General features: G+C 58.7%; 1 protein-coding gene across 1 annotated transcript; it reads left to right on the top strand.

Moving 5' to 3' along the window:
- Window positions 1-6,220: 6,220 nt before the first annotated feature.
- On the top strand, window positions 6,221-21,509 carry SRL (sarcalumenin). Its single transcript, XM_040591800.1, has 7 exons — window positions 6,221-7,406; window positions 9,144-9,242; window positions 10,057-10,152; window positions 13,988-14,023; window positions 18,251-18,367; window positions 19,097-19,330; window positions 20,105-21,509. Exons 1-7 carry the CDS (start codon window positions 6,230-6,232, stop codon window positions 20,914-20,916), a joined length of 2,571 nt encoding a protein of 856 aa, XP_040447734.1. The 5' UTR covers window positions 6,221-6,229; the 3' UTR covers window positions 20,917-21,509.
- Window positions 21,510-22,173: the final 664 nt, after the last annotated feature.

The following is a 22,173-nucleotide window of genomic DNA, read 5'->3' as shown; positions in this document are numbered from 1 at the left end:
GATGGGCTCCATCACTGTGTCCTCAGGGCACCTTGGGGTGTTCCCCATCACCCAGGACATGTCACCCTGGCATGGGCTTCATCACCTGAAATATGTCACTTTGGGGTGGGCTCGATCTCCCCAGACAGAACATCTTGGTGTGGGCTCCACCACGTGGGTTGTGTCACCTCGGGTGGGCTCAGGTTGTAGGACACAGCACCCATGGGGACTCCCCACCCTGACTGTCCCAGGCAAGTGCCCCCCAGGGTACCCAGCTTCTTCAGAGGTGGGGGACTGCTGTCTCGCACTGACACCCATCAGGACTCACTCTACCCTCCCTCAGCAGCAGCAGGGCCGCAGGCACCACTGCCATTGGGTGCAGGGTGGCCACAGTGAGGCAAGGGCACCCACAGATCTCGGTTGCTTGTACCACCTACATCGCTGTCACACCCCTGGTGCCTTGCCTGGAGGAGATCCCAGCCCTGACGGGTGCCCCATCTCTCTCCCATACTGTTGGCTGAGCAAAGCAAGGCAGATGTCGGGCAGGTTGGCTGCGCTGTGACAACCTCTCCCATCAGCCATCCCTGTCCTGGTGTGTAGGTGACAGTCAGCCAGGCAGGATGGCTGGGACACCTTGCTTGTGCATGGCGCTGGTGGCACAGGGGCACCAGCGGGTCTGTGTGAGATGGCACTGGGCTGGAAGGGCTGTGCTGTGCCTGGGGACAAAGCTCAGTGGTCTGTGCTCTTGCCATATACCTGCTGCATCCCCACTCATCGCTCTGCTAGCCCCATGCAGGTCCACATTCCTGTGCCTGGAGCGCAGGCTTGCCAAGGTGTTGGAACTCCAGTCTGGCCGGCGGGTCCAAGGGTGACCAAACTGATCATAAAATTCCCGTTCCCCAGGTGCTGCAGGAATAACAGTGGGCCCTGCTGCCTTGGCAGGGCTCCACTGGGCTATTTTCAGCCCGTGGGGACATTCCCCTTGTAAGCGATAGCCTGAGGAAGCCGTCAAGCTCGTGTGCTGGTGGGGGCTGGCAGAGGGGCCGGGGAGTCTCCACTGGGCACCCCGAGCCAGGCCGGGGTGTTGGCAGCAGCAGCACAGCCCTGGTGCCAGTTGGGTGCGTGGCTCAACCCTGCCCACCTCCCCACTCGTGGGGGCATGCCGTGGAAAGGGGCTTGGAGCTGCGTGGCCCCATCCCTGTGTCACAGCTGAGCTGGGTTCCCCTGTCCTGCTGCTGGGGGTATGGGTGAGACCCCTGGGGCTGGGTGCCACTGCTTGGCACAGCCAGGCAGCATCTCTGCCCGGCCATTCCCATGGATTTGAGCATTTTGTGGGGCAATGAATCATCAGGCATTCAAATCCAGGTTGACAAGTCCAGGGGATTTCCCTGACCTGCCCAGGTGACCAGGAATCCTTGGAATGAGCAAAGAAGAGGGATGGGGAGTCTTCACCCAGGAAGACTCACAATGACTGCATGAAAGATGTCCCTTGGGGACCTGGGGAAGCCCTGGGGTGGGCTGGTAAAGCCTCCTGTCACTGGAGGCTCAGGGACACCACCAGCATGATCCCCTGTGCTCAAGGAAGGGGATTCTCCAGCCCCAGCCACACCACAGCACTTCTCCCCAGGTCCTTCAGCATCCCCCTGGGCTGTGGATCCCACAAGGCACACCACGGGTAGGTGTTCCTTGACGTACAGTGTGACATCTGCCTGTGCCAAAATACATGCCATTTTCTCGCTCTCTGCTCACTTGCAGACCCAGAGCTCCTCTGGCCATGAGTGGTGGCTGCTTCATCTTCCACCGTCCTGATCTTTGGATTTTCCGCAAGTCAGGAGTGCAGGTTTTCTTCCAAATCTTTAGAGTGGGTGCCCTGTGGGGAGACAGTTGAAAAAACACTCCGCAGAAGTGATTCCCTGTTTTCATCTCTGTATTTAGAAAGCTCCAAGCCTGGTTTTAATCCCTTTGGAGCATCCTGGTGAGGTTTCTTTACCCTTTCTTAATCAAAACATCATGCAGTTCTAGCCGACTGTTTATAGAAATCAAATCCATTTTTATTTTTTTTTCAAATAAACTTAAAATCTCCTCCACAAATGAGGTCAAGTTAGTCTGACAAAGCTGGTTCCTATAGCCCTGATGGGCTCTGCACTGAATAACTGGAAAATATTTGCTTTTTGCTGGTGCTTTGGGATCATGAAGCCCCTGGGATGGGATGCTGTGGCTGGGCATCCTGGGCTTTGGGGTGCGCAAGGGTCTGGAGAGCCAAGCCCACCCTTGGCTGCCCTCATGCCTGTGTCCTCTGGGATTCTTGGGCTGTCTGCCAGCTGGTGAAGGTGTTTGCCTCATCAGCTCCAAACTGGTGCTGGAGCCAAGCTCCCACCTGCCCTGGCTGCTGCAGAAGGGCTGCTGCGCGACATGTGGGCAATAAAACACCAGGACTTCATCTGCAGAGCTCAGCAGTGGCACCGGGCTCCACAGGCATGGTGCAGAGTGGGAAACTGAGGCATGGGAAGAGCAGGGAGGAGATGCTGCCTTCTGCTGCGCTCTGTCCAAGCACCCAGGGGTGGGCGTGCAAGGCTGGGATGCCCAGGCCTGAGCTGGATGAGGGGCACAGCCCCAGCTTTGGGCTCCCCTGGTCCCACTCCCAACTTGTGAGGGGTTACTGGTTGCAGAAAGGTCAGGTTCATAGGTCTAATCCGCCTCAGCTTTTTCCAGAAGCCAGGCTGCTGGCTGACAGCAGTGCAGAGCATCGTAATCCCGGGAGCTGCACCACTTCTCCGAGGGCAGGGGCAAGTGTCCCAGGGCTGTGGCTTGAGCACCAGAGACCTGGCAAACTTGTGTCAGGTCCCCAGCCAGGCTGAGTCCCGGGCTGTCAGGGCTGGAGCAGCACCCAGGGTACGTCCCTGAGCAGAGGCTGTGGGGACCACACAGAGCCCAGTGAGCAGAGACATGACCATGAAATGGGGGTGGGTCTCGCAGGAAGGAGGGGTCTGCAGCGGGTCCAGCAGCACAAGCTGGTGTCTTCCGTGGAAAATCCTGGGAAGTCCCGGACAGCTCCTTTGGGTGCAGCCATTTTCTGCGAGATTTTAAAGGGCTTCATCAGAGCAAAGCACAGCCTTGCCTTTCCCTGAAAAAGAAGGGACAGACGTTTGGGGTGCAAGCTTGTCCTGAAACCCCACTGGCAGCACAAGGGGAGGGCAGGACCCGCGGGAGCCAGTGGATAACTCCCCTGGGTGCTGCTGGGGCCAGGATCCGAGCAGGGGAAGGGGGCGTGCAAAAAGCCATCCCCACAGTGCTGCGCATCGCTGGCCCCACGCTTGGGGCTCCTATTTCTGCTGGAGGGGGAGAGCATCCCTCCCAGGGCCACCTGTGCCCATCTGTCCCTCCCGGCCAGCCCCTGCCCCAGCCCCAGTGCTGTCCTCAGAGCTCAGAGGCTGTCCCTCCTGGAGGACCCATTTGGGCATGAAGGCATTGCTGTTCCACGTGGCCCCGCGTGGGGATGGGGGGGAACACCATGGCAGGGTCACGTCCAGCCTCTGGCAGCCATCCCTAGCCTGTCCGCACAGGCTTTTCCCTGGGGCAAACCAGCCGAGGCATCCTGTGGCAGACAGAGCCTCTCTGTGAGCTCTCCATCCCTGCAGCTGTTCCCCAGGGTGCTGTCACCGTGGGGCAAAGGGTCCCTAGGGAGCTGCCGGCCCTGCCAGCCCCTGCGGACGGGTGTGAGGTTCGGGGTGGGCAGGGGCAGCGCAAGCCGGGCACCCTCCGGGAGAGCAGCTCCCCCAGGGGAGCAGGGCAGGGGCTCTTCTCCGGTGCCACCCAGCCGCTTGGCACAAGGCAGGGTGCGAACAAGGGGAGCCCCGGTGTCACTTTACATCGTGGCTGTCCCCGCTCCCTCCCGGAGCCCACGGGGACCCGCAGGACGGGCCCCAGGTGCAGACGTCACCCTTGGCTGGCAGCAGGGTGAGGGGCTGGGGCCAGCGGCCGAGGGGCTGGGGCTTTGCCGTCCGCACCCTGCCGAGCTGCTCCTTCTGAGTCCCCCGTACAGTTGCTGGGCCATATTTTTAGCCTCTGGTGGATGCACGGAGGGTGTTAAGCCCATAACCTTCAGCCCATTTCGCTGCTCATCGGCTGGCCATCTGCAGATCAGCACAATTCGCCCTGTGATGGATTTGGAGACCATGTAGGGGAAACAGGAGGGACAAGGAGGTGGGGAGGGGAGAGGGACTTTGTATGAGACCTTGAAGGTCACAGGAAATAAAGCCCGTGACCAGAACACCAGCAGGAACATCCCAGTTTGAGCACCTGGGGAGTATTTCCCTTTTCCCGTAAGGGATGGCTCACGGTGGCCACTGGGGTTGTTGTTCTGCCCTGCCATGGTGGGTGACAGCTCCTCTGTCCCCCTGCATTGGATTAGAGGGGACACACGGACCCCAGACAAAGCCCTTGGGGCATGCAGGGTCTCCTTCACATGGTCCTGCTCCCCCCCTCTACCACCTTGACCCTCCCCAGACACCCGCCTGAGGACCCAAACTCCCCTCCCGGCCCTCCAGGTCACCAGCTATTTTGGGGCCAACCTGAGAATATCTCTAACTCTGTCAGCCAAGGGGACCCTCAGGAGACCCAGGCTGGTCTCCAGGCCACCAGGGCCAGGTAGGTGCGTGCTGGCCCCCAGCCACCTGGGGCTCTGCTGGTCAGGCATAGTACATTCCCCTTCAAGTCGCTCCTGGCAGGCTGGGCACCCTGAGGGGTCCCATGGGAAGGTGACCCAAAGGGGATGGGTGCTCTGGCTGGGAGAGAGGCGGGTGGGAGCTTCCCATGATCTCTCTGCCTCGGGCTGGGAGCTGTGTCGGGAGCCCGCAGGCACCCCTGAGCCACGTGCCAGCAAAGGACGGGGCAGGTCGGCGAGGGCAGAGCTGGGGTGACCCACGCATCCGGTTTCGGCAGGGCAAGGGGCCGCGGTGACGGCGGCAGCTCCACCGTGCCAGGCTGCACATGAGAGCCGCTGGAAGCCCTGGCAGGCGGAGGTGCAGCCTGTCCCTCCCAGCCGCCTGCCACCAGTGTGGCTCTTCCCCAGCACGAGCAGGCTCCCACCTGCCTCGTGGCTAACAGCACCACCGGTACTGGTACCGGAGCTGATAGAGATGCAACCAGTGCCCAGCATCCCTGGCGACCACAAACCAGCTTGAACGATCTGGGGCTGGTCTTGGCTCAGCTCCTGCAGTGCTCGGCTACCACGGTCCCCAGCAGCCAAGCCCAGCGAGCTGCAGTGCCACAGCTTTGCAGAGGCCCTGCCGGTGCTCCGCGGCTCGCCGGCACGGATGCGGCACGGGAGCTGGGAGAGAGGGGCTGGCTGCCCATGCCCGTGCTGCCCGCTTGCCTCCCTGCAGCCGAGGTGGAGGTGGCATTTTCCCCTGGTTGGCATCTGGTTGCCAGCTGGAGTACAAAGGAATTATTTTCCTCTGAAACGCTTCCCTGGTATGCAGGCATTAGACGTTTCAGGGGATTATTTAGACTAGCAGCAACTGTTTGTAACGGAGACAGTATAGCTGGTGATCTTTTATTTTTGGCACCCGCTGCCTAATGTGAAATTGCAGTTGGTCTGTGGAAAGTCTGGATGGCTGCTCCCGGGCTGCCGAACAAACTCATTGTGTCCCCACCAGCCGCACAGTGCAGCAAATGCTTTCCTAGTGAAGGGATGCCCACAATAAATAGCTCCGAGCCCTGCTGCCCCTGCCCGTGCCCCATGCCGGGCAGCCTTCCTCGTCCTCCTCCCCTCGCCCCGCCACCCGCCATGGCTGGTGAAACGCTCTCCTGAGGCAGGGCTGGGGAAGGACCCTTTTAACATGCCAAGTGCCCACGGCCCCTCGAGCTATGCTTTTTGTTGTTCCTTTCTCCCCCTCACCCGCAGTTTTTAGGGCTGCTTTGCGGCCTTCCTGCAGTGCTCCATGGCGGGTGGCAGTCGCAGCCCCAGGCAGCCATGGCTGGGGCAGCCGTAGGGCCCCCCTCTTGCATCGGCTTTGCTGCCCCCTCAAACACCTCTTTGCACCCAGCTTCTTGCCACAGGGACAGACAATTGAGCTGGAACTAGAGAAGGTTTAGGAGAGAGTTTAAACCTCTTTGTAACAGCCACAAAGTGTCCCTCAGGGCCCCCTCCGACGCTGATGGGTGGCCAGTGGGTGCCCCGGTAGCCATGGGCCAGCGCGGGTAAGACTGACTGAGCTGTTCTCATCGTTTAGAGCCACGCACCCCTGGCATGGACCATGTCGGTGGTGCTGCCGAAAGCCCCTTGCCAGCTGCAGAGCCCAGGCTGGAGGAGAAGGCAGACGATGGCAGCCCTGAGGAGAACCAAGATGGTGGCCCCGCCAACACCTCCTTGCTTGGTGCCACTGAGGAGGGCCCTGGAGAGGGGCAGGAAGAGCCGGTGGGTGGCCTGAGCGGGGACCTGGGGCCAGGGCATGGACAGACAGAGGAGACCACCAAAGAGAAGAGCCAGGAGGGGCCCGGCGAGGCACAGGGCCCAGGGGAGGGTGCCATGTTGGGCACTCCTGAGGCTGCGCACCAGGAAGGGAATCACAGGCCTGGCCCACAAAATGTCTTCCATGCCCAGGAGGGCGAGGAGCCCAGCGCCAAGAAAGGAGCCTCTGAGAAGCAAGGGCAGCCTGGGGAAGAGAAAACGGAGGAGCCAAGATCAGTGTCTGCTCGTAAGGGGGGAGAGGAAGGTGATGAGCAGAGCTCAGAGGAAGAAGACGAGCAAGGGGAGTCTGAGGAAGATGGAGGCAAGGAAGAGTCCGAGGAGGAAGGAGAGTCCAAGGAAGAGGGAGAGTCTGAGGAAGATGGTGCCGGGCCAGTGGGGCCAAAGAATGGAGCTGAAGAGAGTGGCAAGAAAGTGGCTAGCACTTCCAGCAAAAAGGGCAATGGCAAACCAGCAGCTGCCAGCAAGGGAGAAGCCAGGGACGGCCCTGTCAGCTGCCATCACCCACCCTGTGGGGCTGTAGCAGAAGACCCCCCAGCAGCATCGGAAGACCCGCCAGCAGCAGAAGACCCACCAGCAGCAGTGAAAGATCACCCACCAGCAGAAGACCCGTCAGCAGCAGTGGAAGACCCTCCAGCAACAGAAGACCCACCAGCAGCGGTGGAAGACCCCCCAGCAACAGAAGACCCACCAGCAGCGGTGGAAGACCCCCCAGCAACAGAAGACCCACCAGCAGCGGTGGAAGACCCCCCAGCAACAGAAGACCCACCAGCAGCGGTGGAAGACCCCCCAGCAACAGAAGACCCACCAGCAGCGGTGGAAGACCCCCCAGCAGCAGCAGACCTGCCAGCAGCAGTGGAAGACCCCCCTGCAGACAAGCCATCGCTGGCAGAAACAGAGAGCCCACCCAGCCACAGCACCTACCCCGCTGCCGCCGAGCTCCAGCACAGCCAGAGAGGTTGGAGTCTTTTCTTGTCGGTGTGCTGTAGCGGCGAGAGTGACCTACTATCAACCCCCGGCGGAGCTGAGCTTGGCACATTAAACCGCACCTAGTGCATGGCCCTCTCCTAACGCTTCTGCTTCCCACGCCTGCCCCTAACCGCTGCACGGCTGGGCCGGCTGCGGGCATCGAGGGCGCAGGCAGGAGCCCACGGACGCCTGTGACGCAGGCACTTGCCACAGCGATGCCAAAGCTGGCCAACATTTCCCTTGCTGCACTTTAAGCCCATGGTTTCTCCTCTGGGCTGTGGACATGGATAAGATTTTTAACACCCAGGCCCCTTTCAGTACGCGCAGACCTCTTAAAGGCTCCTCCTCCCCAAAAGTCCTCTGGATCCCCAGTTTTCTTGGTACAAGGGCAAGATGCTTGCCCGGGCTGGTGGGTCTCTTGTCCACCAGCTCTTGCCTCGTAGGGAAGGTGGTGTAACAAGGTAATTCAGACCGATATGTTGCTGAAGCACCGGCTCTGGCTGTGTTCAGTCAGTGAAAGGCTAGCTAAGGAAAAGGGACACCCCCACCCCCACCCCCCATGATTTCCTGGAAACACTTGTGGACTTTGGCCCACAGTTTGGGCAGCAATCTTCAGATCCAGCTGAGTTTTTTTCTGCTTTCAACTGTAATGTCCCAGCTCAAATAGTTCCCATTTGCACTGAAATGGAAACCCAGTTCGGTCTCTGTGGCTTTACTTGGCAAGTCAAAAGGTCTTCCTCAGCCCAACACTCGGTAGACAGCACAGTCCCAGGGCTCGGCAGTGCCCCACTTGGCCCAGGCACCCCCAGCCCAGCCAGCCAGCACACACCTGTCCCCAGACCTGTCCCCAAACCCCCTCTAAAGCCCAACCCAGCCAGCTCCTGACAAAGCACCTGGAGCTGCACGGGGCCCTTGGTGTGCCAGCACCTCCAGGGCAGGGCAAGGACACCTCTGTCTCCCTGGGGACACTGCCTGGGGACACTGGGGTGCCTACCCCCAGCGGCAGCAGCTGCTTCGTGCTCCCTGGGCCTAGCACAGAGCCATGGGGTCCCCGGGCCAGCCCAAGCCACAGCCCCATGCAGAGGGCTCCAGTCTGATACAGGGGCAGAGGTGGGAGGGAACAACCCTGCTGGCAAAAGCAAGGAAGCCAGGATGGGTGGTGAGGCTGGCTGGTTTCTCAAGAGCCAGCCTCAACCTCACACATTCTCATGTCTCTGGCTCGATGCGTAAGGGTTTTTGGGAGCCGACAGAGAGGCAGAGCAGAGTGCTCCTGCAGTGGGGGCTTAGCCCTGGAGGAGCCGCAGCTGCTGGGGGAAGCGCTGGGGCCCCGTCAGGCGGCAGGTGCCACGCGTGCTCGCATGATGCCCCAGCCCGAGGAGCCCCTTCCAGGCACGTCCTTCGCATTCTCCATGAGCGGCCAGCCCTCGCTCCCCCCAGCAGACATGGCGTGCCTCCCTCACCAGCCCCTCCTCGGAGCCAAGCAGTTGCCCACGATGCTTCCCCCAGCAGCTGCAGCCCTGGCAGCCTCTGCCAAGCCTCCAGGAGCCTTTGCAAAAAAGAAACCATGTGGTGTACCAAAGGTGACAGTGGCTGCTGAGGCACATAGCAGGTCTGCAGGCTTTGGGGCGTCTGCGCTCCCCCACGCCCTCTCCCTGGCAGCTTGTGTGAGCTCCTGTGTGGATACCCCTCTGCAGCAGTAACAGGTCTCCTTGCCTTTTTCCTCCAGAAGAGGTTGAAGATACCAGCGAACCGACCAAGCGCGACCGGTCCCACTTGGAGAACACTCTCAAGCTGAACGAGGACAAACCTGCTGATGATTTCTCAGGTGAGGGGGCCTGGGCTGGCACCAAGCTGTGCAATCCCTGCAGGACAGGCTCCTCACTGTTCTGCTGCACCAAGAGCGTGGATGGGCTTTTCCTTCCCTCGGGTGTTCTGGTTTTAACCTTACTTGTTGTAGGTCTAGCGACACCATGTCTTCCATAACAGCCCTTTTGCTGCTCTTGGGTTAACATATTTTAATTATTTTAAAGACAGCCCCAAGGACGTACAAGGATTAGGAGAGCAGAGAAGCTGGAAGATGCAGATGGCTATCTGCAGTCAGCCCAAGGCAGCCACATCCCTGCCCACAGGACCCAGGGGCAACTTGTAAAAAAGAGCTGGGATTTTTATTCCAATTATTCATTGGGTTTTGCTCTTACAAGGTTTATTTCTGCTGGCCCCTGGGCAGTCTGGACTGTTAAGAAAATTATAAAAGCTGCTATGGAAAACGTTCCTTCTTCTAGCAAGCAGCTTAGGGGCTGTGCCAGGGGTCCCTGGCACCATGGTGCAGGGCTTTTTGAGATCATGGGTGTTGAGTACTAAATATTAATGAGAGGTGTTCCTTCCATCAGCTGCTGGCATGTGCAAGACTGGCAGTGGATGGGGACAGTGCCCAGCAGGAAACATTAGCAGGGGAGCAGCATCAAAATGTATGACTGGGATCAGTTTTGCCAAGATTTCAACTGTGAGCCAAGTCCCTTGATCCATGGCTGAATCACCCTCAAGATCTGCAGGGAATGCCCAGCAGCTTACCCAGGAGGGACTCAATCAGCGTGCTGGGGTTTGCCTTTTCACCCATTCGCATGCTTCTGCTCCCACAGGAGTACTGCAGCGGCTGAGGAAGATCTACCACTCCTCCATCAAGCCCCTGGAGCAGTCCTACAGATACAACGAGCTGAGGCAGCATGAGATCACAGGTAATGCCACGGGCACTGGGGTCTCCGGCACCATCAGGTCATTGGAATGCAGATAACAGCGCAGAGAGCAGATCATGGAAAGGCTTGGAGAATTTGTCTTCCTTTGCAGCTTCTCAAGAAGGCCATGGACATGCTGGGCTTAGAGGACATGCCCTAGTGAACCCAGTGGCAGGCATTCCTGCATCTGCCTTAGCCCATCTGCTGTCAGGACCATCTGTGTAGGCTGAGCATTGAACCCTGCCTGCTTCGGGTCCTCCACCTGCTCAACATCAATGCCCTGTACCGCTGCCAAGCAGAGATCACGGCCCAACGAAACAGGCTTGGCAAGGAAGCTTAGGACCTCTCAAGGCTGGGGATGAGCTTCCTGGGGGTGGCTGGAGCTGGCATCCTTCCTGCTCAGTACAGGACACTGTCATGTGGGCAGGGTATCCCTCAAGCTCGGCAGCCTTCATTCATCCTGGGAGTTAGAGTTTCCACCTCTTGGCAGTTACAGACACATTGGTTCAGGTGAGCAGGTCCCTGTGGCCATGGGCTTTGGCTTGGGCTGAGCCCCGGCAGCACACGTGTCCCTCCAGAAGAGGAAAGTACAACCCTGGCCCCAGACACTCAAAACTACAGGAAGCTGTTGTGACCCATATGACACAAGCAGCCTCATTTTCCAAGCACAGATGGCTCAAGCCCAAGTCTGAGGTCCCTGTTCATTGGGGTAACTCTCCTGTGAACCCCTACCTCAAGCCCTATCCTGAGTCAGGGCCAGATGCCCCCTGTGCCTTGACTGGGCAGGCAGGGGATGCTGGAGTCCCTGCTGCCTGTGTCCCAGGGCTGCCTGCCCACATCAGCCTCCTAACAGGGTCCCTCCTTGTCCTGAAGTTCTGCCCCCTTCCCTTCCCACATCTCCAGCCTCACACACCCTGGAGCCATGCTCTCCCTCCTGGTGAGGCAGAACTTAGGCAGAACTCTCCACACAGACCCTCCTTTTGCAGCTGGACTCTGCTCCGCCAGTGCAGGGGTCCCGTGTTCATTTGGGTAAAGCCTGGGGATGCATCTCCTTAGAGCGTTTTACAGGCAGCCCCACTCAACTCCTAAATCTGCGTCAGACATTCTGTAAGCAGGCTTGAACAGCTCCATATCCAGCCAGCCCACCTCCATCTGCCACCCATGGGGCAGGGCTGGAGAGTCCTCATCACCAGCACAGGTCCTGCCCTCTCAAGACACAGAGCACCCTGGACATCATCCATCACCCTCCCACAGGGGTTCTGGAGGGGGCATTTGTGGGTGTCATAAAACACGAGCCGTGCCTAGCTGCCTCCCACACCCAGTTCCATGTTGCTGCCTTTGCCTGCCTCGCTCCATGCTGCTCACCAGCAGCTGGGGACCACGATCCGCTTGCTATGTGGGAGTGTAACAGGGGGTCACAGCCACACACGATGCTGCAGGCAGCATGGGAGGAGCGCCCTACAGACCGTCACCCCACAGCTGCTGCCACCCACCCAGCATGCTGGCCTGTCCCTTCCCGTACACAGCCAGCACAGCACTGCTGCGTGCCTGGGAAAGAAGCACTGGGAGCTGGAGGGTTGGCACCCCGGTGTGCATCCCCACAGCCTCCCCAGCAGTGGGGCCATGCAGCAAGGGTGGCCCAGCCATGCCCTGTCCCAGCTGACTCCATCCTGGAGCTCACAGGTTCAGCAACACCCCAGCCTCTTCTCCAAGCTGCTTTGGTCTGTGTTGGTGGCAGTGCAAGCATCTGCTTTTACTGTCAGCTCAACCCAGAACACTGCAGGAGAACAGTTGGGGTTACAGGGGAAGCTGGTGGGCTCCCAGCCCCTAACACTCACTTCACTGTTCACTGCCAGAGGATGCAGTCCCCAGCCTCAGTTCTCAGCCCACAACCCATTTCCTTGCTCAGAACATCCCACACTGCCTTCCAGCCATCCCGTGCCCAAGATCCTGCTTCCTTTTTTTGGAGGAAGCAAGTGTTTCTCAGGCCCCTGCTGGCTTCTTCCCCTCCAGCTTCTGAGGAAAAAAACCACTAACCCTTGTGTTTTCCCAGCCCAAGACCCTCTCAATCCCAGCTCCTGAGCAGGAGCCACCACGGACAGCAGGTCCTGGTGTTCCTCACAGCCTAATCTCACAACACTCCAGGGGCTGTTCCACTTTATGAGGAACAACCCCCCCTCAGGCTGACAGTGCCCCAGGTCAGCTCCCAGCACACCCTGTTGCGTCCTACATGGCACTCTCCCAGCTATGCCAATGCAATCCCAGTGCTGGTCACACAATCACAGCCTCCCAGCCTTAAGGGAAGGGCACAGGGATGCCGCATTGCCTGTGGCCCTTGGCTCAACCATGAGAGACCCTGGCCATGCTCCTCTCAGAAATATTTCTCCTGCCACCAAACTTGTTGAAGCATCTCCAACACCCTAACTGCATCCTGGCACATACAATCCCATTCCAGAAACCTGAAGCTCAGCAGTTTGCCTTTAATACTCACAGATCCAGCTTTTCCCAATCCCTCATTAGCAGTGTAATTAGAGAAACCTGCAAATAAGTTAGTGGGTTGGCCCAGGGAACCCTTCTGACCTTCTAAAGCAGGTGAGGGCATAATGGGATTGAGAGAGCTTTCTCAGCTGCTTCCTCTGCATGGTGTCCCTGTCCGGAGCGGGTTCGTTGCATTGGTGGTGTCCCTGCAAGCTAGGAGACGCCCCCAGCCTCTCCCCCTGTGCCCACCCCTGCGGCAGGCGGGAGGCTGGAGGGCACAGAGCTGCCGTTCAGCTGGCCAGGAGGAGCGGGACAGCTGGGAGAGTGGCGGGGCAAGCCTGTCATGGAATATGTGTGACCTTTGGAGGTGTAAGCCAATATAGAGGGGTGCCATCGCAAGCACCTTCACCCCTCCATTACGCGGCAGCCCTCCATTTTGTCTCCCTTGCCATCGACTCTGCTTGCATGCAGGAGCTGGTGTAATCCAAGGAGCCTCTCTGCTCCCCACAGCTCCCACAAACACCCCTGCAGTTGAGCTGTTACCTGTCCTGAGGGACCTGTGACTGCCTCCATCAGCCTAAGACTCTGAATTATTGGGGTGCATCCCAGAAAATTCCCCCCACACCCTCTGCTTACAGCATGTTTAAACCTGGAAGGTGCCATCTCCATTCCCCTGCCTGCTGCCCTCCTGCGTCTCCGCTCTGCCATCCCACGGGGATGCAGGCACGCTCTGGCTGGGCCCACTGTGTGCTTGGTCACGGCGTGGCCACCATCTAGGGACTGTCCCTAGCTCAGGGGTAAGGGACTCTCCCAGTCCGGTGATGGGAAGCTTGCTGTGAAGTCATGCCAGTTTGCGATGCATGCTGGTGACCCTAATTGCTGTATATGTGCCAATTAGCAAGTGTCCCCATATCAGGAATGACCTCCCAGCTGCCCTAGGGGTGGATACCAGTAACCACACCGCTGGGGTGGTCAGGACACTTGTTGGGGTTGGTTGCTGTCCTAACAAAGGCTTGTCGGGCTCCGTTTGCTCGGTGAATGTTGCTGGGGAAGGCCATAGCTCTGCTGAGCTGCCATCCCAGATGCGGCAGCTCTCCTGGGGCTGCTCCCCCAAGCCACATCCCCGGAGTGCAGGGCAGACTGGGGTTTACTGCTTGTCCTGGTAGCTGCGGGTCTCGTTGCTCACAGACTGTAACTCCTTCTCTCCTGCTGGGAATGTGGCCGTCGCTGGCTTTTCCTGCCCACAAGAAGGCCAGGGTCAGTCTTCAGCTCCCTCCTCGGCCTGGGCCAGACCCAGGCAGCCGCGTCCCTCCTTCGACTCACGGTACCTTTTCTCTCTCCCCGTGTCCCCTGCTAACAGCTTATCCCGGACGCACCCTGGGCTCCTCCGCCACAGGTTGGTATTGCTGCCTGCTGCCTGCATGCTGCCAGCGCTGCCTAAGCTCTTTGCTGGCCTCCAGCTTTCCTATTCACCTGTCCCAACAGAGCCACACTTCCCAGGCACGGAGCAGACCCTTGTACCCAGCATCCCATGGCACCCTCCAGGACCAGTGTTCCCAGCCCTTCCATAGCTCGGCACGTGTGTCACTGCACCCTGTCCCGGGCCTGACTCTGGGTCCTGACAGCCCCCTCCTTCCTGAAACCTGCACCTCGCCCAGGCTTTAGCAGCTTTCCCTCCTGGGTTAAGACTCAAGAGGCTGTGTATTCCTCTAGCCATGGTTCAAAGGCATTTGTGGTGGACCTGCGGGATGATCTTTCACCCATGGCATGAACTGGAGGAGCCCAGCAGATAGCCCACGCTACAGAGGACAGCTCTTCCCACCCTTCAGCCTCCGACATGCCGAAACTTTCGTGAATGTCCACCCTTGATCCCCCTCCAGCTGCAGTTTAAGCCGATGAGCCCGCAGCAGCTGTCCCAGTAACACAGGCTGGCCCCTGAGCGGCGGCCTCAGCCCCCTCAGGAGCCAGAGCTGGCTCCTCTCCCTGCCTGTCCTGCTCGGGTTGTGCTGCCAGGTCCCCCCCCTGAGAAGGAGGAGATGGGATACAGGCCAAGAAATGCCAGCCAACACCCAGCCCTTCCCCTGGGTACGGTGTGCTGGGCCATGGGGACAATGTCCCTGCTGCTATCTTCTAGTTCTCGTGTCCTCCCCCATGGCCTCCGCTGCCGGCACCTGCTGAAAGGGGCATCTCCACAGCCCAGCCCCAGACATGGCAGAGCCCTGCCAGTGCCTGCTGGGTCCCTGGCTCCCTGTGGTGCCTGAGCGCCGGCAGCGGGGAGGGTTGTGGATATATATAGCATATTCCAATAGCTGCCTTATCTGCATCTCTAGCTGCAGGCACACACACGTGTGCCGCTCGTGTGGGCGTACGTACACGGGCAGCGCAGCGTGCAGGCAGGCGCGGGTACCCTGCAGCCACGTGTGGCTCGTCCCTCCGTTTGTGGGCACACGTGCTGTGTGGGTATTTGTGGCTTTTGAGGCTGTGGGAGCAAGCTGGCTAGCCCTCCAAGGGCTGCCGGGCCGTGCACCTATGCCACAGGCAGAGTGGCCAGTGGCTGCTGTGGTACAGGGATGGGGTGGCAGCGTGGGCACTGCTGGGGGAGTCTCTCCAGGTGTTTTAGCTTGCCTGGGTGGTTTGAAGACAGAGCAGGAGCTTCGTGCCTGTGGCTCAGCCTGAACCAGGAGAGGAAGGAGTTTTGCTGCTAGCATCCCCAGGACAGACTTGCACCACGAGGGGTGGGCTGACACCAGGCACTTCTGCTGGGCTTGAGGACAAGGGGGGAGAAGACCCGGCCTCACGTTAATCCCAGCCCCAGAGCAGCAGCACTCCCACCCCAGGGCAGCCTGGCATTGCAAGCAACATGGAAAAACCTCCTGGAAAGCCACTGCTTTAGGGAAAAATAATGATGTAGACATCCAAATTGCTCCTACCCCCAGAGCTGAACAGTGCAAATGCTGGCTCTGCAGACAGAGATGTGACTTTCCTGGCCTTGTTTGCCAGGTGCTGTGCAGGATGGCAGCATGCTCTGCAGCTTAGAGAAGCTGCGTTTTAAGCTGCTGTGTTTTAAGCAGGCCCACAGATGAGGGAGTGCAAGGTTTGAGGACCCCCCCTGTTTGCAGGCAGGGCCCGATCACGCACCGGCATGCGACTGCTGCTGCAAGTGCCACCAGGCCATGCCTGGCTGGAGCTGGGATGAGATGGAGCTGGGAGTGAGGCAGGCTGGGCTGGGAGTGAGCAGCCACAGGGTGGCTGGAGAGAGCCGCTGTGGTGGAGCTGCTGCCATCCCTGCCCTGCAGCCGGCAAGGACTGGCTCTTCCCCTGGCCAGACCATCAAGGTGACCCAAATCGGTGCTGGCAAACATGGCAGGGGGACATAGCAGGGACAGGTGCCAGGCCAGCACCCTCCTGGGTGGGAGATGCTCACTGCTCTCCCAGACGCTGGGCAGCGGCAAGGAGGACCCATGCACGGCCTCACATCCTTGGAGCTGCTGTCCTACCTGGAGGGCCACAAGGATCCCGTGCCTGGCGCTGCCCCCAAAGCCCATGGGGTGCCAGCACCCCGCTCCCAAAGCAAGGGGTAGAGATGGGCTGTACGAGGCGTCGGTGACCTGGCAGGGGGGCTGCCTGCATCGCTGCCTGCCTCAGCAGAGTGGGGCGGAGGTGGGCAGTGAAGCAGGGCCGGGGCGCGGGGCTGCCTGCGTTCACACAGCCACACCTGGCTGGGAACGGCTTACGAAAGAGCACGCTGGGACCCGCCTCAAACCTCTGGCACAACATCACAGGGGATAATAATAATAATACTAATGATAATCCGAAACCCAATTAAAGCCAGCAAGCTAACAGAGCGGCAGCGATAGAGTGGCACAGAGGAATGATGAAAAACAAAAGTCGGAGGTTTCAACATTTGTTTTTGTCCTGGGTGAGGAGACAACGCTGGATCCCTGTGGCTCGCAGGCAGGGAGCAGGCAGCGGGCAGGGCCATCTCCCTGCTTCGGATGTGGCTGCCCTGCCTTGGGAAGGAGGGTTGAGCTGCATGGATGCTCTGTGCCCCATGGAGAGATGTCCCTTCCCCAGGGGTGACATGGTGTCCCTACAATGGGAAGACGCAGGCAGGAGGCTGGCACACTCTGCCCAACTCCTGCACCTGTGGTCAGGTGGGCTCACTGCAGAGCTGCCATGCAGTGCCCTCTGGCACCCTCGGGAGTGGGAGCTCAGCACCATGTGGGCTTTGCGGCTCCTCCCACCTTGGAGATGGATCCCCAGCTGGAAAGCTGCTGGCTCCTGCGTGGGCAGCAGCCATGGAGCAGTGGGGTCTCAGACATTGCAGGGAAAATAGCTCTGCCTTAAGCGTGGGGCTGAAGAGAGGGTGCTGAGGGCAACGTGGGTCCCCCCAGGACATCTCCTCACTCTGGGCCAAAGGGGAAGGCTTAGCTCTGGCTGAGACAGAACAGCTCCCAGTGCCTCCAGTGGCATCCAGCCCCTCCCCTGGCTGGGCTTCTGCTGGTGGCAGTGGGACGGACCCTTTCCCACCTGGAGCGCAGGATGGGGACGGGGAAGTTTTCTACCAACTGGAACTCACTTGTCCAGTTTTCACTTCCATTTCTGGCCTGACTTGGGCTCGTGCTGACTAGCAGGGTGCTGGCTGTCCTGGGCACAGCCTGGGGCTGGCATGGAGCAGGGGCTCCTCTGGCTCTGCTGGCTGCCTGCCCAGTGGCCGGGAGACTGGAGGGGTTGAGCAGAGCGGGCACAGGCTGATTGCAGGGTCCTGCTCGAGCAGGGATTGCTCCTGGGGGCCGTGGCTGCATGTGCCCAGGGAACTCTGTGCTCCCAGACCAATCGTGCGGCACTGGGACAGGTCCCTGTGGGCCCATCACCTCCGTGAGCCCTTAGCAAACTCCAGACTTGAAGAGTGTGGGCTGGTGGCTGTAGTTCATTCTGCTCCTGCCTTTCGCCACGCCTGCTGCAGGACTGTTTGCCCAACCTGCCATCCCTGTGCTGGGCTGGAGCCTGGCAGCCAGCTCATGTGGGCAAGGACCTTCTGCTCAATGGGAGGGCTGGGAGCCACGACCCGGGGGCAGATCCCTGCGAGGCTATGGTAGAAAGGCTTGCAGGCAGCTGGCACGAGGCTCGCACCGCGCTTGCCAAGCACTGCGCTGGTGTTGCTCCTTAAACCACGGCAGTTCCCTTTGCACGAGGCGTTCGCCCGGTTGCGGCATGGCCACCTTCTTCGCATGTCCTGTGCTTTGCGGCGGCTGCCTTTAAACAACAATCGCCCCCACAGCCAGCCCCAAACTTACCCTGGCTAAACCAGCACCAAACCCAGACAAGATTTAAAAGACCTTCATGTCCTCCCGTAGCCTAGGAAGGGCCAAACTTCAGAGGACATCAGACAAGTGAGGTGGGGCATCCCACAGAGCACGGTGATGTCCCGCTCCTGCAGATGCTGGGGCCCGTCGCTGGGTGATGCCTTGGCTCGTGAATGGCTGGCGGCCCAAAAAGGGTGGCTGTTTCCCCGGCAGCATCACCGCGCCGCTCAGATGGGATGCTCATTACAGCGGGGAGTTAATCGCGTGGCGGCGGCTATTGTTTCTTCACTTCCTCCTGTTATTTCCCCTCTCCGCAGATGGGGAGATCACTTCCAAGCCAATGGTGCTATTCCTGGGACCGTGGAGCGTTGGCAAATCCTCCATGATAAACTACCTCCTCGGGCTGGACGACACTCCCTACCAGCTCTACACAGGTACCACACTCACCGCTCCCTCCCTGCTCTGCCAGGGGCATGCTGGCACCTGCATTTCTGCATCCGTGTGGTCAGCGGCTCCTGGTCACATTTCTTCAATCCCCCTCGTTACAGCAGAAGGGTTGTGAACTGGTCCGTGCCACCCGGCTGCAGTGCCATGCAGAGGGAGAGGTCCCCCACCACAGCTCAGGGCCTGTCCACGCTCCCCCAGGAGCAGGAGGGTATCCGTCCCCACAGCATCCCCGTCCCACAGCACAGGGTTCACCACCTCCAACCCTAACTGCGAGAGCAGCAGTCACGTCACAAGGGCAACTCGCCTTTGTCTTCTGCCCTTCCCTCCTCATGTGGAGCCAATTAATTCACCCTCCCAGGAGAAAAGCCATTCCCCTTCCCTCCTCCCTGCTCCCATGGATGTCATCTCGCAGCTGAGGGCAGATGTCTGTGGGCAGCTCTGTGCCACGGTAATGAGGGCTGCCGGGAGGTGGTTCTCCAGGGCGCCTTGTGCAGTCAGGCCTCTTCCAGAATAACCAGTCCCTGCAGAAAACAGCCCTGCTGGCATTTGCTCAAGAGGTTTGGCAAGAATTTCGTAGCCCCGCTGCTTGCCTTCCCCCAGCATCTCTTGGCAAGCGAGTGATGCTCCTGAGCTCCCCAGCTACTCTCAGGCCAGCCCTGTCGTGCCCATTGCCCGGCATGGATTTCACAGCTCTGCTGCTCCTCTCTGCTGGGCAGGGGCAGAACCCACCACCTCCGAATTCACTGTCATCATGCACGGCCCCAAGCTGAAGACCATCGAGGGCATCGTGATGGCTGCTGACAGCGCTCGCTCATTCTCACCCCTGGAGAAGTTTGGGCAGAACTTCTTGGAGAAGCTGATAGGGATCGAGGTGCCCCACAAACTGCTGGAGCGAGTCACCTTTGTGGACACGCCGGGCATCATTGAAAACCGCAAGCAGCAAGAACGAGGTAGGGGTTTACTGGGCTCATATAAGGGACTCCAGAAAAGATGCTGTAACAATGTGAGACAAGAAAGATGGCTGAAGCACAACAGGGACGAGCCCTGGGCTACAAACGGGGTCTTGCATTGAAGGGGATGGTGATGTTTGCCTGCCCATGGCTGTGGTGGCAGCAGCTGGGACCTGGGGAACATACCCCAGTGTCATCAGCTAGAACAGCCATTTCTGCTGTTCGGAGGTGTGACAGACAGGCGTCTTGGCAAGGTGTTTCCTGGAAACTCCTCAGGCCATTGATTGTCTGACTCAGCTCAGCATATAATGCCCTGCGTGTCACCCTCAGAGCGAGGTTTTGCCAATGGCTGGTGCTATAGCAGTGCCCAGAGAAGCACCAGTCCATTCCCACAGCACCTGGGATGCCAGGACAGACAAGCACTTGGTGCCCACTGGGAAAAGCCGTGATGCAGCCAACAGCAGCTCACAGAAGCAGCAGGAATCCGTGGCCAGCAGCAGGGAGAAGGAAGGCTGGGAGGAGAGGCTGAGGGAGACAGGCAGTCGCAGGCCCAGACACACAGGGATGGGTTTTCATGCCAAGAAACACTGAAGTGTTTTTCACACATGAGAAACAGGTTCTGGGCTGCATGGGAAGACTGCTGTGTCCCACACCCTGTCCAACCCAGACAGGGCATGAGGCATGGCAGGTTCAAGGTTTATCTAGCCCTTGACCTGAAGGCACTCATCCTGTGCTGGCCATTTCTGCTGGATTTCTCTCTTTCCTCTCCTCAAGGTTACCCGTTCAATGACGTGTGCCAGTGGTTCATTGACAGAGCTGATCTCATCTTTGTTGTCTTTGACCCTACAAAGCTGGATGTGGGCTTGGAGCTGGAGATGCTTTTTCGCCAGCTGAAGGGCCGTGAGTCTCAGATCCGAATCATCTTGAACAAAGCCGACAGCCTGGCCACGCAGGAGCTCATGAGAGTCTACGGTGCCTTGTTCTGGAGCCTGGCTCCTCTCATCAACGTCACAGAGCCGCCCAGGGTGTATGTCAGCTCTTTCTGGCCCCAGGAGTACCATCCAGATACCCACAAAGACCTGTTCCTCAAAGAAGAGATATCGCTCCTGGAAGATCTCAACCAGGTGATCGAGAACAGGATGGAAAATAAGATTGCCTTCATACGCCAGCATGCCATCCGGGTGCGCATCCACGCCCTTTTGGTCGATCGCTATCTACAGACCTACAAGGACAAAATGACCTTCTTTAGTGATGGAGAACTGGTGTTCAAGGACATTGTGGAAGATCCTGACAAATTCTATATCTTTAAGTCCATTCTGGCAAAGACCAATGTCAGCAAATTTGACCTCCCCAACCGCGAGGCTTACAAGGACTTCTTTGGCATCAACCCCATCACCAGTTTTAAGCTGCTGTCTCAGCAGTGTTCCTACATGGGAGGGTGTTTCCTAGAGAAGATCGAGAAGGCCATCACTCGTGAGCTTCCCGATCTCTTGGGAAGCATCGGCTTGGGAAAGAAGCCCAACATTCTCTCCTGCGATGTCACTGGCTGTGGCGAAACCCCAAAGAATCGCTACAGGAAACCCTAAGGTGTTCTGTAATGTAACCGTCCATGTGTTCCTACCAGTGAATGAGCTTATGTCTTATCTGTCCAAGAAGCCGTGGTTTGTTAACCCTTTGAGTGCCACACTGGCAAAGGCTACTGTACGATGAGGACTTTGAGTCATTGACATCGATGGCAGGGGAAGATGGGTGGGCATAAGAAAGAGAATAAAAACTGTGAATTCCTGACATTTTATCTTTGTTCTTTCGAGTAGAAGGCAATGTTTAAGCTGTAAATATGAGCAATGCACGGTGAGCTAGAACTGTAGCTGCTTTTTCACTGGTGCCAAGAGTGCATGAAGAGGAATTTCAGCCTCCGTGTCCCCGAAGCCAGCAGAGAGTGAGAATGAGGGCACAACATGAGAGCACAGGGGAGACACACTAACCTGGGGCATCACCGGGAGCCCCAGGGAAAAGTGCTGGGCAAGAAAAGAGAGGCCAGGTCCCAGATGTTGTTTTCAAGCACAAACATCCTACAAACCTCTTCAAATACTGATCTTGTTTTCCTTTCCAAGAAATTTAGGTCACCCAGTGAGTTCTCCTTTCATTTCACAGCTGAGTTGAACTTCTGCAGCCTTCACCTGGGTGTTTGCCTTAAGAGGGGTCTTTTGCAGGGGCATTTGTAGCTCCAGACAGGTAGCTGTGATAGGATTTGCAAGTCTGTGTCAGAGGAAGAAGTGGGCTAGAAAGGAGCTGCCAGCTGTGCTGGAGGAGGAGGGCCAGCACCCTAACCCGCAAAGAGCCTTGAGCAGGTTTTCCTCACCCTGGGCCAGTACAGGGAGGGGGCATTTTTTGCCTGCGTGTGCCATTAACCCCAGCCCCCCATGCTGGCAAATCAAGCCTGTGGAGCAGCAGGGCTCTGAGGGTTAAAGGTTCGGCAGTTCAAGTTCAAGACCTTGTTAAAGTCCATGTGGCTGTTTTCTCAGTCAGACCCCCATGTTTTTGCACTCTGTGGAGGGAGGCAGAAACGGGGGGGTCACCAGCCACAACGTTTTTGCCCATCTGCTGGTCTGTTCTCACTGGGACAATCCAGGCAGGTTTCTGTGGCGTGTTTGCCAAGCTTCCCCCATTTTAGCCATTTGTTGGCTCATCTCCGCGCATCAGTGCCCAGCCCTGGGAGGAGGAGTATTGCCTCGGGAGCAGCTGAGCAGGGTGAGGCTCCCCATGGACAGCCAACCTTGATGCCTGTCAGTGGAAGCCAGGGCATTAGAGGTGGCCTCATCACTAGGCCCTCATGGACAGCA

The sequence above is a fragment of the Falco naumanni genome, chromosome 4 (genome assembly GCF_017639655.2).
Source record: "Falco naumanni isolate bFalNau1 chromosome 4, bFalNau1.pat, whole genome shotgun sequence".
Classification (NCBI taxonomy): Eukaryota; Metazoa; Chordata; class Aves; order Falconiformes; family Falconidae; genus Falco; species Falco naumanni.
Note: the sequence above shows the minus strand (reverse complement) of the source record. Positions and strands in the feature narration are given on the sequence as shown.

Bases quoted from the DNA above. Each gene is read 5' to 3' on its own strand.
- SRL (XM_040591800.1), top strand. From the start codon at position 6,230: ATGGACCATGTCGGTGGTGCTGCCGAAAGCCCCTTGCCAGCTGCAGAG. The intron at 18,368-19,096 runs GTACCACACTCA...TCTGCTGGGCAG, and splicing joins TCCCTACCAGCTCTACACAG to GGGCAGAACCCACCACCTCC. The intron at 19,331-20,104 runs GTAGGGGTTTAC...CCTCTCCTCAAG, and splicing joins CCGCAAGCAGCAAGAACGAG to GTTACCCGTTCAATGACGTG.